Source organism: Malaclemys terrapin, chromosome 24 (genome assembly GCF_027887155.1).
Source record: "Malaclemys terrapin pileata isolate rMalTer1 chromosome 24, rMalTer1.hap1, whole genome shotgun sequence".
Classification (NCBI taxonomy): domain Eukaryota; kingdom Metazoa; phylum Chordata; order Testudines; family Emydidae; genus Malaclemys; species Malaclemys terrapin.
The window spans coordinates 16860250-16878717 of NC_071528.1; the positions used below are offsets into that span (position 1 = coordinate 16860250).

At 52.6% G+C, this 18468-nt stretch overlaps 1 protein-coding gene across 3 annotated transcripts; it reads left to right on the forward strand.

Annotated features, from left to right (window-relative positions):
* The first annotated feature begins 1928 nt into the window (after window positions 1-1928).
* On the forward strand, window positions 1929-18052 carry PEX11G (peroxisomal biogenesis factor 11 gamma). Of its 3 annotated transcripts, XM_054013455.1 has the most exons (5): window positions 1929-2030; window positions 2137-2325; window positions 3950-4128; window positions 7201-7251; window positions 8166-9781. In XM_054013455.1, exons 1-5 carry the CDS (start codon window positions 1959-1961, stop codon window positions 8389-8391), a joined length of 717 nt encoding a protein of 238 aa, XP_053869430.1. In that variant the 5' UTR covers window positions 1929-1958; the 3' UTR covers window positions 8392-9781. The 3 variants fall into 3 exon arrangements, with proteins under 3 accessions (XP_053869430.1, XP_053869431.1, XP_053869429.1); XM_054013456.1 differs by lacking the exons at window positions 3950-4128; window positions 7201-7251; window positions 8166-9781 and adding exons at window positions 14382-16188; window positions 17315-18052; XM_054013454.1 differs by lacking the exons at window positions 1929-2030; window positions 2137-2325; window positions 3950-4128; window positions 7201-7251; window positions 8166-9781 and adding exons at window positions 13499-13547; window positions 14382-16188; window positions 17315-18052.
* The last annotated feature ends 416 nt before the right edge of the window (window positions 18053-18468 follow it).

An 18468-nucleotide genomic window follows, 5' to 3' on the forward strand; every position in this document is an offset into this window, starting at 1 on the left:
GGGAGCAGAGCTACCATACCCTCATTCGCAAACCTGAGGCCTGATTCAGCAAAACTGCTGAGCAGGAGGTAGACACAGAACAGATACGGAATGGAACGTGCAATTTGTGAATTAGTATGGTAGCTCTGCTCCCTGGGGAACCAGTAATGCAGGAGAAGGGGATATGAGGTCAGCTTCAGAGTCGAAGCACCACACATCACATTTACACAACCTAGCTGTTTCTCACACACTCTCAAGAAGTTGCTAGTTCCTATCACAGTCCCGGTGTTCTTCACCCAGGGTTTGGGAACTATCAGATGATGCAACAGACTGGGAAAGGGATATGGAGACTTTCAGGCCCAGGTCAAAGGGGATTCTAAATCCTCAGCCCCCAGCTCCGCTGCCCATGAAAGGGCACTCCCAGTCAGTCTCAACAGTAACACCCCCAGGAAGCAACAAAGAGTCCTGTGGCACCTTATAGACTAACAGACGTTTTGGAGCACGAGCTTTCGTGGGTGAATACCCACTTCTTCGGATGCACCCATGAAAGCTCATGCTCCAAAACGTCTGTAAGTCTATAAGGTGCCACAGGACTCTTTGCTGCTTTTACAGATCCAGACTAACACGGCTACCCCTCTGATACTTGAACCCCAGGAAGGGCATTCCTGGTAGGGTTACCATATTTAAAAAATAAAAAAAAACAGGACACTCCACAGGGCCCTGGCCCCGCCCCTTTCCCACCCAGCCCTTCCCCAAAGTCCCCGCTCTAACTCCGCCTCCTCCCCTGAGCGCCCCGCATTCCCCCTCCCAGCCACGTGAAAAGGGCTGCCCGAGCGCTACCGGCTTCATGGTTTGCCGGGCAGCCCCCAGACCCTGTGTCCCCGGCCGGCGCTTCCCCAGCGCAGCTGGAGCCCGGGAGAGGAAGTGCCCAGCCGGGGGCGCAGGGTCTGGAGGCTGCCCGGCAAACCGTGAAGCCGGTAGCGCTCAGGCTTCGGGCAGCCCCCTTGCATCCGGACTCTGCGCCCCTGGCCGAGCACTTCCTCTCCCGCGGCTGCTGTGCTCCTCCCCTGACTCCGCTACTGGCTTCGGGCAGCCCCATGCCTCTGGACCCTGCGCCCCCGGAGCCCGGGAGGGGAAGTGCCTGGCCGGCGGCTCAGGGTCCGGAGGCATGGGGACAGCCCGAAGCCAGTAGCGCTCGGGCAGCTCGGCTTTAAACAGAGCAGAAGAGTCAGGGGAGGAGCACAGCAGCCGTGGGAGGGGAAGAGCCCGGCCGGCGGTATTTTTCCCTGACACATTCGTTTTTTTGGCAATTCCCCCGAGACGGGGGGTTGATTACCAAAAAGCCAGACATGACTGGGAAAAACCGGCCGTATGGTAACCCTAATTCCTGGCAAAGCTGGCACTGCTGCAGGCCGTGAAGGACTTTGCTCTCCGGGGCTGTGCGGACCCTCGGGCTGCAGCGAGCACACCGGCTACCCGCCCGTACCGCCTGCCCCCGGGCCGTGAACAAGACCCCTGGTGAGGAAAGCTGGCGGGGGGTGGGGTGGGGTGGGGTGGGGGGAGCGAGCCCCACGGAAACAGGCCTGGCGGATTGGTATCACCAGGGGGCTGATAACACACAGCAGCCACGTGGCGCTCGCCCCAGCGGGGTCTCGAGTGGACCCACCACACGGCCTGGGGGAGCGAGGCTGAGGGGCCGCTGGCGTTACACGGGGGCCGGGGACGCGCAGCCCCGAGGGGGAAGCACAGGCCCTGCCCGCCCCGGCTCCAGCCAGTCCCAGCGGCCTCGGGGCAGGGGAGCTGCGGCCTAGCCAGAGAGCGAGCCCGCCGCGTCACACCCAGGGAAGGGGCATGGTCCCCATGGCGACAGCGATCCCCCAGCAGGCACCGCGCCATCCCGTGTGGCATGCCGGGTGCCCGAACGTCATCAGACTGCGAACGTACGTCCGGAAGGCGGCTAGTAACCCGGAAGTGTTGCCATGGCGGCAGCTGCGGACCCGCTCAGCAGCCTGGTCTCGGTGCTGGAGTCGTACCGGGGCCGCGACCGAGTGGTGCGTGACGCGCTCCCCCCCCCCTGGCGGCGGGTGCAGCGGGGCGGGCGGGTTCCCGGGGGGGGCACTGGGCCGTACCGTGGCTCTAACCCTCCCCTCCCCCCAGATCCGGACCCTGTGCTATGGCTGCCAGCTGGCCGGGGGGGTCCTGGCCCGGAAAAGCCCCTCGGAGTCAGAGATGGGCAGGAGGCTCCTGGCTGTGTCGGCCCAGCTGAGCCACTGCCGGACGGTGCTGCGCCTCTTTGATGATCTCGCCATGCTCGCCTACAGCCGCCAGTACGGGCTGGGTGCCAAGGTAACCAGCCCCTTCTGCCCCGTCCCCAGGCCTGGCAGGTTGAGCCACCCCCCCCCAGGAGGTGCAGGCCTGCCCCCCTCTCCCCTGGGATCGGGGTAGACAGGGCACGCGGGGCTGTGGGAGACCAAGGGCCCTGCGGAGCTTGACATCCAAGGGCCTAATCCTGCAAAATGCTGAGCTCTCCCACGCTGCTGCCTGCGAGGGGGCGCGTGCAGGTGATGGAGGCCATATAAATACCTAGACATCTGGTCCCCTTGCAGGCTTGGGCCTGCTGTGCAGCGTTACCCAAGTTGTAATGACCTCGCCTGTGCCCAGGGGCCTCAGCTACCATGTATTTCTCTGAAGTATTTGTATTATTTATTTGAATTGTGGTATTCCCCCATTGGGCTCAGGCCCTGTTGCACTGAGTGCTGTCCAGACCCCCAGGAAGACATGGGTCCTGCCGCCGTTGGCAGCTCGCACTCTAAGAAATCTTTACAGTTTTCCACGGCAGTGCTAAGATCCAGTGGAGTTTCGAAGTGAATGTTACAGACAAGATCGTGCTTAGGCTCGCTTTCTCAAGCTTGCAAACTACCCTGTTCACTAAAATGTATTTTGGACTAAGCACGTTCCAAGAAATGGTATTTGTAAACTTCACTGTTCTTTGTATTTCAAGACAAATACAGGCTTGTCCTGTAACTGCTATAGAAGTGCAAGCAACTACAGAAGTGTGGGACCCTGGCCTAACTCTGTTAGGGGAGTATTAAAGGGCCACGGATGTCTCTGGTTCCAATCCAGCCTTCACTTCCAAGGCCTATCTCTTCTCCCCTTCCCATCATCTTGCAGTAGCAAAAGGTTGACTTCTACTTCTCAGTGGCTTATAATGCCAGCCTTCCTCAACCACTTGTTACATTTTCAAACAACCACCTTCCTGTTTTCTCCCATGTTGCCCCTCACATGGAAGGCACGCTCTGTAAATGTAAAGCTACCTCATTATCCACCTTCAAATCTCTCCTTAAAACTCTTCTCTGGCATGATGCTTACAAAAAACTTGACAGCAGCTAGATCACTGGTGTGCTGAGACCACAGTCTATTATAGTGACCAATTGCATCTCATTATTTCCTTTTACTCCACATCTGTTTCTAGCCCTTGTCTCTCTTCATATTCTGAGATTGTAAGCTGCTTGGGGCAAGGACTGTATTTTTGTTCCTAGCACAGTGGGCTCCATAATACAAATAATAAATTATAACAGAATAGCAGCCTCCAGGGCTCTCACTCCTTCACTTTTCATCGTCATGAAATGTTTATTTTTTAAACAACAACAAAATAGGGTGAGAGCAAAAACCTTGCTGGCCTTTGCGGAAATTCCTGCAGAGATGTCCCTTGCTGGCTCAGGTGAGAGTCCCTGCTTGATGGATATTCATCAGAAACTGTGTGCAAGATCATTGCCGTATGTTGGGTATAAAATACAGGATATGTTAGTGATGTGCTTGTTTTCATTCTCAGGAAGAGGTAAGCTTGTTCTCAGGGCTGCAAGGAAGCTGGATTAGCAACGCTGCTGCAAGGTGCAGTGTACAGTCTAACCTGTGGTGTTTATGCAAGAAAGCAGCCAGTATTAAGTTCTTGCCTGTCTCTGTGCTACAGGAAGAAGATACCATTGTCCGCTGGCTCTCTGTCCTCAGTAACCTGGCTGATCAGCTCTACTACCCCTGTGAGCACGTAGCATGGGCTGCTGATGCTGATGTTATTCGCACAAACTCACACAAGTGGTGGACATTAAGCACAGCTTTCTGGGGGCTCTCCCTTGTCCTGGGCATTGTACGGTAATGTTCACTAGATGCAGCTCTTAAAGGGGCATGAGGAGAACATGCTCTCCACTTCTGGGGCCTGGCAGAAAGGCTTACTGGCCACAGATCTTAGGAGGGGCTCTGGCTGCTCCTGGGGGCTGGGCAATGGAACACTGTGGTTTTGGATTATCTACTAACCTTGTTGTTACTCTTCTGAAGTTTTAACTCCTCCTCAGAATCAGAAGCCTTGGCGTCCATCTTCAGAAGCAACAAGGAGTCGGGTGGCACCTTAAAGACTAACAGATTTATTTGGGCATAAGCTTTTTGTTTTTGTAGATACAGGCTAACACAGCTACCCCCTGATACTTGACACCATACATCTTCAGAAGGAAGTTGTACTATTTGTAACAGACACCCTGGAAACTAAGGGGATTTTGAGTGATCCTAAAATATAGTGCTAGAAATCCTCCTAGCCTGTAGGGTATTGGTAAATCCTCAGAGGTGACTATTACTATATTGCTAAATAATCATGAGACTTTTCTAGTCCAGAGGCAGTCTGCTGACCCACCCACCAGGACGAAAAAATAAATATCTTCCTCACCCATCAATGTATTCCTTGTTATAGGGGAAAAGGCAAATACAAATTTGCCAGGCTGAGCTAAAGCTCTGCCTTAAAAGGGCTTGCAAAAGTATGTGGAGAAGGATATGGGACTGATGCCCTTTTTTTTTGGCTGCCTTATGAGTGAAGGCCTGGAAGATTTTAAGTTTTCTTTATCTTCTATTTTACACTAGAGATTCAGTTCTTGTATATGTTTCGAGGAAGACTGAGCTGGCACATCTGCTGTTTCTAAAGTAAAAACAACCAGAATTGCCCCATCTCCTCTTCTGACAATAAAAACCCTTTCAGATGGCTTTCTTTTTTTCTGACACCTAAAGACACACATACTTCCAGCCACACCCAGTTTGTAGGTCACCTTATGTGAGCTGTTTCCTAGTTACGTTGTTTATCCCATCTAATGAAATAGTAAATGGGGAAAACAGTTCAGTTTCCGACACAAGCAAATGAGGCCAAGTGGGAAAACATGGGAATCCTGAAAGAGCCCTCCCTTCCGTTAGCCAGATGTTTAGCTGGTTAATATGATTCAATTGTAAACCGAATTGGACTCTTACTGTAAAATTATCTCAAGATAGTTTTGTCCCATTTCCTTTTTTTCTTGCTGCAGTAAGTGAATCCTCTAGTTTCCACATTGAGTTAACTTTCTGCTGTTACCACTTAAAGTGTTCTTGGAGTAATTGTGGATAGTTCTCTGAAAACATCTGCTTTAATGTGTGACAGCAGTCAAAAAAGCTAACAATGTTAGGAACCATTAGGAAAGGGATAGATCATAAGACAGAAAATATCATAATGCCACTTAATAAATCCATAGTACGGCTGAACCTTGAATACTATATGCAGATCTGGTCACCCCATCTCCAAAAACATACATTAAAATTAGAAAGAGTTCAGGGATGGGCAACAGAAATGATTAGGGGTATGGAACAACTTCCACATGAAAAGAGATTAAAAATACTGGGACTGTTCAGCTTGAAAAAGAGACAACAAAGGAGGCTCTGATAGAGATCTATAAAATCATGAGTGGTGTAGAAAAAGTGAATAAGGAAGTGTTGTTTACTGCTACACGAAACAGGGTCACCCCCAGTGAAATGTATCAGAGGGGTAGCCGTGTTAGTCTGGCATCTGACAAAGTGGGTATTCACCCACAAAAGCTTATGCTCCAATACGTCCGTTAGGTGCCACGGGACTCTTTGTCGCCTCAGTGAAATGAATAAGCTGCTGGTTTAAAACAAACAGCCTGAAGTACTTCTTCCCATAATGCCATATAGATGCTAGGGTTGCAAATTTGGTTGGACAGAATCCTGGAGGTTTCATCACATGACAAATCTTTAATTAAAGATTAATCTTTAATTCCTGGAGACTCCAGGACAATCCTGGAGGGCTGGCAAGCCTACGCAACGCACAGTCAACCTGTGGAATGTGTTGCCAGGGGATGTTGTGAAGGCCAAAAATATAACTATGTTAAAAAAAGAAGTAGATAAAATCATGGAGTATGGTTCATCGGTGGCTATTAGCCAAGATGGTCAGGGATGCAACCCCATGCTCTGAATGTCCCTAAACCTCTGATTGTTAGAAGCTGGGAGTGGCTGACAGGGATGGATCACTTGATAAATTGCCTTTTTCCATTCACTCCTGGAGCATCCAGCACCAGCCACTGGCAAGCAACAGAATACTGAGCAAGACGGCCATTGATCTGACAGTATGGTCGTAATTATGTCCTTGTGCATTAGTAAAATCAAACTTTCCACATTAGTCTCCTTCCCGCATGGAGAAGGAAGAATTCTCTGAGTTATAGTGAGGGGCTGAAACCCTACTACTTACCCATCAGTAAGCCCTGATCTAAGAGCTACATTAATCCATACAATTTTAAAAGGGCATTTTATTCCAGCTAGGTTGAGTAGCTTGAACGTTACTCCAGCTGCTTGCTCCATGTAGAAGCCCTGGTGGCAGATTCAGACAAACTTCTTCTGCAAAATTAGCTGTAAGCAACTTTACAGCTATGAAGGGCATCAGAATCTTCTTTCCCTGGTAGGGCCCCAGCAGTTGTTTTTGCTGCGTGATCGATGTTATTTAAAAAAAATCTTCACTAAGGACAGTTTATTGTCCCTGGCCCTTTTATTCCATATTCCTTACATTATTTAGAAGCCCAAAGTTCAGGTAAATCTAGAAAAATTTGTACCAAGCTTAGAATTTGGTTTTGATCAGACTGGCAAAGAATTTGAGCTCTTGAGAGGGAGAGTACCATGCTGCTTCTGATCTAGCCCGAGGCTAACCCCCTGTAGCTTATCATGGTTGTAGAACAATGCTTTTCCATCCCTGTAGGCAATACAACCTGTTCTAACAAGGATGCCTCTACCCATGGCAAAGACTAGTGCTAGCATTTGGTGGTTCTTATTAAGATGGACCCTTAGCATTCAAGGGGTGATGGTGTCAGAGTCTCTCTTGGTCACAGACAGCTTGGACTCTTACCGTCATCTCTCTCTTGTTTTCAGGTCTCTCAGAATTCTGTTTCAGCTAAGAAGGAAGCTGAGAAATTGCACTGGGTATGCGTTCTGTCCTATGTAATAGTCGTTTTAACACATACTCCTTATCCCCTGAAATAGCTCACCCAAGGTGACACTAATTATTACTTATCCATCTCAAATGAGGAAGCCTATACTCAGAAACTTGGTTACTGATAATTGATCAGTTAACATTTCCTGAGAAGATGCTTCTCAGCCTCTGTGTCTACTTTATAATTATGCACAATACACATTAGTGTTTCCTAAATCCTTCTGCTATTATCTGGTCTCACTGGCTTCCCAAATGTAAATGTGGATCAGGAGAAGGGACACAGCTATTGCGGTAGATCCCAAATGAGCTGGAATTAATCCCCTTGCGACATATCTGATACTCTGTTAAGTAATGCTGTGCCTTGGAGGCTAGTAAGATAGAAGACCAAAAGCGGGTGTCCTTGCAATGAACGAGAGGATGCTCATCTTCTATATGCTAGTGGGTCTCATTGGGACCATCTCTTCCCTGACGGGTGTCTACCAAACATCTGTAGGGGCAGGTTCTGGGGCTGTGTGAATCATGGGGTCAGCTTCAAGAGGCTGAGGTGAGGGAGAGGTAATAGACATCATTGTGATTCAGTGGTACAGGACAGGAGAATACGACTCCAAGTAGATGTCGAATTTTCAGAGAAAAGAACAAGCCATTTGAACTGTTTTTCAGCAGAGAACCTCTAGGATTTGTTGCAATAATTTTTAGTCTATCAGGCAGATGGTGCAAGGAATAGCCAATGATAGATTTACAGATGTAAACACATCCTCCTGTCTATGCTTGAATCATTTGTTCTGATACTTTTCCTCTCTGAAAGTCACTACACACATCATGGGGATTTCAGCCGTGTGACTCTGCCAGAGTCCCTAGTGGCAGACTGGAGGATGGATATATTTCTGCCTTTTTCTCTCCACAGTGAATCCTTGGAGCAGAGTCAAAAGGAAATGGACGCCCAAGTGAAATCTGAAGTTTTGAGCATCCTCAGCAGTATGGCAGATCTCTCCAATGCTGTCCACTGGCTGCCTCCAGGATTTCTTTGGGCTGGACAGTTTCCTCCATGGCTAGTGGGTCTCATGGGGACCATATCTTCCCTGATTGGTGTTTACCAAACATCTGTAGGGGCAGGTTCTGGGGCTGTGTGAACCATGGGGTAAGTTTCAGGAGGCTAAGTTTTTTGTGGGTAAAGTATGACTGCTTCCCGTTATGGATCAGTGCAGCATGCAATTAGAATGTGATCAGAAGGTCTCTATAATGTGATTAGTTAGGGTTAACGTGTTGATAGCTCTTCCTCATCAGGGCAGGAATCTTTTAACTGCATCCTCTGTATAGGGAGAAATCTCAGCTCTGATCGATATGCTCTGTGGTATGAGGGCAAATGAAATTATGATTACCATTAGGAGAGACTGACTCTGAAGTTTTCCAAAAGATGGGGAAAATTACATCAGGGACAGCAAGTGACTTCTCTCATTTTGTCCCCACATCCCCAAAAGGTGGGGATGTCACCTCCCCTGGTGTCTTGAACATGAGAAGTCTGGAAACTCATTGTGGGGTGGGGAAATGGACACAATTATGACTTGTGAAACTCAGAGGAGAGAACTCCACAAACTCACCCTCTTGCTCTGATCTAAGCATTCCTGAGAGGTGCCGGGAGCTGTAATGGAGCATGCCAAGTATCTGTCAGTTTCCAAATTGCCTTGGCCAGTGCAGCCAGGGACATCTGAGCTGAAGTGGGTTTTGCTTGCTTGTCTTCAGTCTATGGAGGTGTTGTTTCTCCTGTAAAATATCCTGGTCCTAGGCCCCCAGGTCAGAGCTGCTAGCTACAAAACAGAAGCAGATGTTTAAAGGGTCTGTTTTCATGGCAGTCTCTATTGCTCAGGCCACATGTGATATGGTGAAGTGCTAGTTATCAGTATCCTAGGTAGCCCTTTATGCTAGAAATGGAAACCTTTGCCTGTACTGGTCAAGTCCAGTGTACCTTCAGATGCTGTCACATGGAACATCAGCCGCAGTGTGGAGTTCTCCAGTGGGTGCTCTTCTGTCAGACTCCACCCCAACCAACAGACTTTCTTTAAAAAAAAAAATCAAATACATATTTAATATCCTTGTAATGGATCAATTGACTGAATGCTAAGATCAGAGCTTGCACCAAAGATCATATTCACAATTATTTCTCTGGCAGTGCCAGTAATAAAGGAAGTGAACACTACAAAGCGTAGCCTGAGGATTTGATCATTACTGTTCAGAGCTAGAAAGAAACTCTTCTTATCTGGCTTTTGCTGGTTCCAAGCTGCTCTGAAACAGCAGAATATATGATGGCTGAAGCTGTATGGTGTTAGCTAAACCTGCCCAAGAACAGGTGCAGACTGTCCCTTATCTACCCTTCCATCGCAGAGGGTTTTTCCATGGCCTCCAGGCCGATGTCTTGGAGATACATTGTTTGGGCTGTGCTGCTCATCTGCTTGTTCCGAGGGGTGCTTAATCTCCCATGTAGCACTTTAACATACAGTATCAATAAAGCACACATGAAATGTATTAAGAACTGGCTGACAGATCTCAGAGTAGTTGTCCGTGGGGAATCATCATCAAATGGGGCTGTTTTTAGTGGGAAACAGCAGGGATTGGTGCTAAGCCCAAAGCCATTCAACACTTGTTATAGTTACTTCCAGATGAAGATGAATCACTGCTGACTAAATTTGCAGATGACCCAAAGATTGGCAGACTGATCAATAATGATGAGAACAGGGCAGTCACATGGAGTGATCTGGATCGCTTGGTAAATTGGGCCTAGCCACACAAAATGCATTTTAATATAGCCCAAGGCAAAGTTCTACATCTCCAAAAAAGGAAGGCAGGCCATACTCACAGAATGGACCACATTCTGGAAAGCAGTGACTCTGAAAAGGATTTAGGGGTCATGGTGGGCAAGCAACTGAATCTGAGCTCCCAGGCCAAAGCTGTGGCAAAATGGGCTAATGCAATCCTTGGATGTGTAAACCAGGGAGTAGCGAGTAGGAGAGGTGATTTTACTTCTGTATACAACATTGGTGAGACCAATACTAGTCCACTTCTAGTGTCCATATTTTAAAATGAAGAACTAGAGAGGGTGCAGAAAAGAGCCACAAAATTGATGTGGGTGCTGGAGAAAATTATAGAGAAAGACTTAATTCAATTTGTTTAGCTTATCAAAAAGAAGATTGAGAGGTGACTTGATTACAGTGTCCAAGCACTTCACCGGGACTAAAGTGTCTCTAGTGGAGAAAGTCAGAACAAGAACCATGGTTGGAAGCTGAGGCCAGACAAATTAAAATTAGAATAAGGAACAAATTTTTAACAGTGAGCATGATTAACCGTTGGAACAAGCTATCAAGGGCAGTGGTGGGTTCTCCATCTCTAGCTGTCTTCAGGTCAACATTGGCTGCCTTTCTGAAAGTTATGATTTAGCCAAACAAGTTATGGGGCTCAGTACAAGGTGAAATTTATAACCAGGTGAAATTTAATGGCTGTGATATCCAGGAGAGAAGACTAGGTGAGCTATCTAATGGTTCTTTCTTGACTTAAACTCTATGAACATGCAGCTGCCACTATCACATACCAGCCTTCCAGGAAGTTCGCCTCTGGGTTCACCTTATTTTCTGCATGATTGCTTGCCTGGCTCATCCTCTGCCAGGTGGTGATTGGCATGGAGGAAGCATGTTACTGGACTTGGCTAAGCACTTGCTGTCACTGACTGACAGGAAACAAAGCATCTGGACTGAAGAGCATCGGTAAGAGAAGAACAAGAGCCGTGTCTGGACGAGGCTTCTCTTTCTTCCCCGCTTGCATCACTAGTCTCGGACCTTCCAGTGCACTCCAGCTGGGTGGGTGACCTGAGTCACCCTACAACTGGACCAGTGTTCCCTTGAAGTGGGTGGGTAGGTGGCCCCCTGTACTTGGTTGCTTAAACACATCAGCGCTTTACTGCTACTATCAGAATGGCCACTTTTCACCACAGCATCTCACGAGAGTGTTTTACAGCTGCTTCCTTGTACACATGCTTGTTGTGTCCAGCAGTGGGCAGCAGCACCGAGCCAAGGAGAAAAGTGCATTAGCTTAAATCAGTTTGGGTGTCTGTAGCTGGAGTCCTCATACGGACCAGTTCTGAAACGGTAAAGGCTACTCTCTGAAGTAGTTCTGGCCCCAGCTATGACCCCTTTCTAGAATGGTTAGAATTTACCATAGAGCAATGCTTCCTTTAACTATTTATCACTTACTGGTTAGGCAGCTGTTGCTTGCTGCAGAGAGTGTCCAGCCCTGCACTTGCTCCGGCTCACCTGCTCTTATTTGCACACCAAATGCCCCAGCAAGTGATTTGAAGGCAGAGTCACTGACTGGTGAACGGCTCTCTCCATCGTAGAACGAGCCTGAGAAACAGTAATACATTTTCCCCTTCTGCAACTGCCACTAGGCCTTTGTGCACATTCAGTCCCTGTTCTACCACATTACAGGAAAGCGTGTTTGCTGCACAATGGGAGTTTTAACTGATTACTTGGCCATGGAGGTGCTGTGTCAGTGAGCTATGAGCTGGAAGGGTTCCGATCAGCCACTTTGAGCTTTGTATTGTGTGACTGATAGCGATGGCTCAGAACCATGGTTCCTGTTTTATGGCCCTTTATCAGTGCGACCCAGTGAACAGCTCTGCTCACTGAGGGCCAGCTCTGTCAATAACACTCCCCACATAGGAAACGTAACAATATCCTGCTCTGACACTGCAAGTGGAGAGGTTCAGAGGCCATGCAGCTTTCAGATACAGTCTTCAAGGCCAGGGTTCATGAGTCCTTATGTGGCAAATGACCTTCCCCTTCTCTGTTAGTACTGTGGAGAGGCAGTGCTTTCCAGCTATGGAACTCAAAGCACTTCCCAAAGGTGAGGTGAGTGTAATGAACACCCCCGCCCCCCTCTTTCCAGCTGGGGAGCCAGGTATGTAGTCTTTCCTGGGGATGTAAGGCAGTGTTGCACTTCAAAACAGGCTGGGGGGTGCTGCAGTTTCACATCAGTGCTGCCAGTTCTGAATGTGCCCATTACAGTGGCTGGTACGCTTCAGTAGAAGCAAAGCGCCCTAATCAGGCCTGCTGGCAGACTCCACTCTTAGGGTACAGCTACAAGGCAAAGGGGGAAAAAGCCTGGCTGCAGCACATCTCAGCGCCTGGGTCTATGGATGCGGGCTCAGGCTAGGGCAGTAAGAGATCCATGTAGCCATTGTGGCTTAGGCTACCATGCCAGCGCCCAAGCACCCACCAGCACCCCCTTCCCTGGGCTTCAGAGCCAAAGCTCCAGCCCCCTACATGGCTATACTTAGCGGCATAGCAGGCGCCTATGTCTAGAGACCAGGGTGTTGAGACCTGTTACTGTGGGTTCGGGTTTTTTTGCAGTAGATGTCGCTGAGGCAGAGCTGTTGGTGTGTGGTTTGAAAGGGCTCTAGTCGCTTGGCCACATTGTTCCGTAAAAGTTGGCTGCTGGGGGGATGGGCAGTGCCCAGTCCGGGAACAGAGCTGAGGCACCCAATGGACATGGCCGATGCCTAAGACACCTGCAGCTGCCATCAGCACTTGCGACCACCCTTCCTCGCAGTTGCGAGGCCTTGGGCCGGCACAGAGGCAGCCCTACTGGGGCCCTTGGGGAGGGGAGGGGTGAGCTGGTCTGCGGCTTGGGGCCCAGACAACATGGTGGATGCAGCCGCATGCCTGGGCCAGGTTGGTTTTTAGCAAGTCACCGTAGCCACACCCGTCACAGCGCCTCGCCCTCAGCCGAGCGTGTAAAAACGCCTGGGCAATGAGTCACGGCCGGAAACCAGCCTGAGCCCTGGCGCTTTGCGCGTCTCCTCCCCGGGCTGGGGCCTGGCACCCCAGGGCAGCCCGGCTGGTGACAGGGGGACCAGGTGTCCTGAGTTTATAGGGACAGGCCCGATTTTGGGGTCTTTTTCTTATCTAGGCTCCTATTACCCCCCAGCCCTGCTGTCTGGTCCCGCTGCTGGGTGCGCCGGGCCAGCAGCCGGGGTCAGCGCCCGGGCAGGGGGCGCAGGGCTAGGGCAGGACGCCTGGGTTCTTTGCGCGTCCCGCAGCCAGCTGCGCCCCGCCCCGCCCCCTCCAGCCGTGGGAGCGCGCATGCCCCAGGGCGAGGCCAAGCAGGGTGTCGGGCGCTGATTGGCTCAGGGCACTGCATATTGATGAGGGGGCGGAGCCGGCGACTCGGGAAGGACACGAGGCGGGCGGCGGCGGCCCAGAGCGGCGGAGCGCGGGGCCCAGCGAGCACCCGGCCGGCGGTGAGTGGGGGGGGGGACTGGCCCTGCCCGGGTCACGTGACTCCCGGGTCTGGCCCCCCCGGCAGGGACCCAGGCTGGGGCTCGCCGGTTCCGGGCCGCAGCGGAGCGGTCACCCCCGGGGCGGGGCTGGGGGCTCGGGGGGGGGGGCGGGCAGAACCACCCCCAGCCCCCCCCTGCCCGGGGCCCTGCGCCCCCCCTGCGGGCCGGGCCCCTCCTCCGGCCCCGGCCCGGCCGCGCTGCAGCTCCGAGCGCCGCTCCCCGGCCGGGAAGGGTCAAAGGCCGCTCCAGCCGCGGGGCGCTCCCGGGGGCTCCGGCCCCACGGGCCGGTTTCACACTCGGGCGAACCCCGAGTCCGTGGGGAACCCCCCCCGCCCCGCCCCGCGCGGCCTGGTCCCTGGGGGGCTGGGGCGGGTAGCCCCCTGCCGGGGAGGGGGAAGGGGGGGACCGGCCCGGGGCTGCCGGCTGCCCCACGGGGCCGGGCGTGTGTCTAGGGTTCCGCCCCCGCCCTCGGGCAGCGCAGCCCCGGGGGGAGTTCGGGCTGAACCCGGCCCTTGCCCAGCTCGCACCTTGGCTGCAGTTACAGTTCTCCTGGAACTTTTCCCCCTTTGATTCACTTTCTTCTCATGCTGGGACTTGGGTTCCTGCACCGAACCCACCTTCCCACCCCAGCCTGGCGCTGCCCCTGCTCGCGCCTGCGGTCCCTGAGCTGGCAGGGCGGATGGGAACGGAGTTAGGGGACCGTGAGCCCATTGGAAAGCCGCCTGGGGGAGGCAGGAGAGAAACAGGTGGGGATGTTGTTTCTGGAGCCTAGGGTCACGGCTGTTTTCCTTTCAGACTGGCGTCGTGACCATGTCCGTCAGCAGTCACGAGCACCGCAAGTCCCGCTCCAGTTCCGGCTCCATGAACATCCAACTCTTCCACAAGCCGGGCCATGCCGACAGCCTCCTGACCCAGCTCAACCTCCTGCGCCAGCGGCGTCTCTTCACCGACGTGGTGCTGCGGGCGGGGAACCAAGCCTTCCACTGCCACCGGGCCGTGCTGGCCTCCTGCAGCCGGTACTTCGATGCCATGTTCAGCGGGGGGCTGAAGGAAAGCAAAGACGCGGAAGTCAACTTCCACAATTCCCTGCACCCAGAGGTGCTGGAGCTGCTGCTGGACTACGTCTACTCGGCCCGGGTGTTGATCAACGAGGAGAACGCGGAGTCCCTGCTGGAGGCGGGGGACATGCTGCAGTTCCAGGACATCCGCGACGCCTCAGCCGACTTTCTGGAGAAAAACCTGCACCCAGCCAACTGCCTGAACATGCTGCTTCTGTCGTACGCCCACTGCTGTGAGAGGCTTCTGGAGCTGTCCTGGAGGATGGCGCTGGCCAACTTCGCGTCTCTCTACCAGACTGATGACTTCCTGCGGCTGCCCAAAGACAAGCTGCTGGAGCTGGTGGAGAGCGAGGAGCTGGAGGTGGAGGACGAGAGCCTGGTATACGAAGCGGTCATCGGCTGGATCCGGTACGACTTGCCGCAGCGGCACGAGGACTTGCCAGAGCTGTTGCGCTCGGTCCGCCTGGCCCTCCTGCCAGAGTCTTACCTGCGGAACCAGGTGGCCTCCGAGGAGCTGGTGACCAGCCACAAGCTGGGAGGGGAGATCGTGGCCGACGCCGTGCGCTGCAAGATGAAGATCCTTCAGAACGATGGGCTGGTGACGGGTTTCTGTGCCCAGCCCCGGAAGGTCAGCCAGGCCCTGCTGCTGCTCGGGGGCCAGACGTTCGTGTGTGACAAAATCTACGTGGTTGACCGTCAAACGAGCGAGATCATCCCCCGCACCGACATCCCAAGCCCACGCAAGGAGTGCAGCGCCTGTGCCCTCGGCTGCAAAGTGTACGTCACCGGCGGCAAGGGCTCTGAGAACGGCGCCTCCAAAGACGTCTGGGTTTACGACACTCTCCATGATGAGTGGGCAAAAGCTGCGCCCATGCTGGTGGCCCGGTTTGGCCATGGCTCTGCTGAGCTGGACCACTGTCTCTATGTGGTCGGAGGCCACACAGCGGTGAGCGGCTCCTTCCCAGCTTCGCCCTCCGTCTCTCTCAAGCAGGTCGAACACTATGACCCCCAGTCGGACAAGTGGTCCCTGGTGGCCCCTCTCCGGGAGGGCGTGAGCAACGCTGCTGTGGTGGGGGCCAAAAGGAAGCTGTTTGTCTTTGGTGGCACCAGCGTGAACCAGGAGAAGCTGCCCAAAGTGCAGTGCTTCGACCCTGGCCAGAACCGCTGGACGGTGCCTGCCAGCTGTCCCCAGCCCTGGCGCTACACGGCTGCTGCCGTCGTGGGCAACCACGTGATCGTGATCGGGGGAGACACGGAGTTCTCGGCCAGCTCCGCATACCGCTTCCACAGCGACACCTACCAGTGGTCCAAATTCGGGGACGTGACTGCTAAACGCATCAGCTGTCGCGCGGTCACATCTGGGAACAGGCTGTACGTGGTAGGGGGCTATTGCGGGGCCCAACGCTGCAAAACTCTAGACTGCTACGACCCCTCCTCCGACACCTGGAGCAGCGTCACTACCGTGCCCTACTCGCTCATCCCCACTGCCTTCGTCAGCACTTGGAAATACCTGTCTGCCTGAGCTTCGCCCCGGGACTAGAACGGTAAGTCCTTACCCTCCACGCTGACCCCCTGGGACCTCCCTGCTCCAGCAGGGCACAGAAGCAGACAGGTTAAACCTTCCAGGCTGAGAGATGCTGGCATGGCCTCTCTAGCGAGGGCTGCCCAGTGGGGGAGGGAACTCTACCCAGCAGCCTCGCTGTCAAACCCCAGCTTTCAGATGTGGGAGAGCCCAACCAGTGAAGGAGGAGGAGTCCCTCTAGGCCGTAGGGTATTAGAGAGGAGGGCTGTATACATAACAGGAGGGGGAAAATGCTCCATCTGGCATCTCTGCACTTCCCCAGAGTCCTATCCTATATGAAGCCTTTGGGAAATGTTGTTGGCAGATGGGATTTGATGTCCACGGTATGGGACAGCCCGGCTTGCTGATCACTATGTTATCATGGAGCAGCTCCCAGTCTGTCTGCAACAAACGGCAGGAGCCCAAACTTAGAGCTGGTTGCCATAAATAACAGACTGGTTTGTTTTAGCGCAGGCTCCTCCGCATGGTGCCAGGGTCAGTCTGCCAGGAACACTCAAATAGCATCACTTGCGGGGATAGGAGAGCTGGTGCCAGAACAAGATTACAGCTGGGATTTAGTCCCAGTGTGGCTTGTAATTGCATTTGTAAGACAAGCCCTGTCTACATATAAACACAGGGTCTCTTCCTTCTAATTATCCTCTGGTCCCATTCATGCCACTTACCTCCTGCTGCAGGAGCAATTAATTTTAAAAAAGTTGGAACAGGAATTAACCCTTTCTGAACGCTCTGTCACTAGGCCTTTCATTCTACATCTTACCCGTGATCCTGTGTCCTTGTGTCTGGATGGGTTTGTTAGATACAGCCAAATATTCCCTGTAAAATCCTGCGCCTTAAAGGACATTCCTTTTCGGATGCAGGCAGGCTTGCTGTGCAAGGCCAGGTTGAGGGGAGTGGGCTCACCTTGCCAAATGCTTAATTTGTAATGAAAGAGGTGCTGGGCTTTACGCAACGTTATTTTTACATTCATAACTGATGCAGCAAGCCCAGAAGTGCCAGGGCTCAGCCCTGGCACAAATTAAGCACTGACCTTGCCACAGTTTCTGGTTTCAGTGCTTAGCGTTCTCACGACAGCCCCTTCTGCGTTACAGGTTTCACCAGGAGCAACAAGTTTCATGTTCCACTTCACCAAGAATCGGCACGCAAGACCTGGGCAGTAGAGCACAACCTATCAAGTCATGGGGGTGCCCCACAATCCAGTCCTCCTTCCCGCTGGACATGGAACCCATCAGCACCAGGCGTGCAGGGCAGGGCAGGATAGTCCCCTTAGGTGTCAATTACTGGTTGCAAAGTCACATCGGTTTCGGGCTTAGGATAGATTCTAAAGGGAGCTTGGTGGGCAAAGCTCCAGCCAGACTGGCTGCCCGGCTCTCCCTGGAGAAGCTGATGGGGAAGGACAGATTTTCCATTCTTGCCCTTTCATGCAAGGGATCTCCCAGCAGGAGCTGGGGGGATGTAGTCCTTTTCCTTTACAGACATTGTCAATGCAGGCAGCAGTCTAAGAAGGGAGGATCCCTTTGTGTTTCCCACAGTTGCCCCTGCACTGCCAGTAACGCCTGCTGTCACCGGGATCTGCAGCACTTTGGGAGGCAGGTGGCTGTGTCACAGCTGCGAGTGAGCAAAGCAGTATTTTGAATGGAACACTTGTTCACTGGCAGGGACAGAACAAGATTCCTAGCCAGGAGCAGCTGGCCTCTGGGTTCTGTTGCAGCACCAGTGACAAGTGCATGAAATGTCTTAACACTTTGTCAAGGGCCCCCGAGCTAGTTCTGTACCATGTTTTTTATACAGCAGCCTGGAGCTGCTTCAATAAACCATAATAAAACCCACCGCCTCACTCCTGATTGGGGTTCTTCTCTCACACTCGCCAGCCGGCCCCAGAGACAGTGTTTAGCAGTAGCCGAGGGGATTGCACAGTCCAAACCCCAGCATGTGCTGGCATGGGCAGGTCACACATTCACCTTCCTTCTCTGATGGCCACGTGACGCAGGGTAGGATGGAGGGAGCTTTACAGGCGAGAGAAGCTATTACCTGCCTCTCTCAGTCCTTTTCCCCTGGCAGGGCAGAGGGGAGGGAGGAGACGTGCTAAGAGCTAATGCTTCCCTGTTGCAATGCCATGCTGCTGGGCACTGGAAGGAAATACAGCATTTAGGAGCTGTGCGAACATGGCTGCTCGGTGCCCTGCTGAAATCACCTTTAGTTCCTTTTAAGGCGGCGGTTTGTGTTCAAGCCGAGTGATTGCCTT

Bases quoted from the DNA above. Each gene is read 5' to 3' on its own strand.
- PEX11G (XM_054013456.1), top strand. From the start codon at position 1,959: ATGGCGGCAGCTGCGGACCCGCTCAGCAGCCTGGTCTCGGTGCTGGAG. The intron at 2,031-2,136 runs GTGCGTGACGCG...CCCTCCCCCCAG, and splicing joins ACCGGGGCCGCGACCGAGTG to ATCCGGACCCTGTGCTATGG. The intron at 2,326-14,381 runs GTAACCAGCCCC...TTTTCCTTTCAG, and splicing joins AGTACGGGCTGGGTGCCAAG to ACTGGCGTCGTGACCATGTC.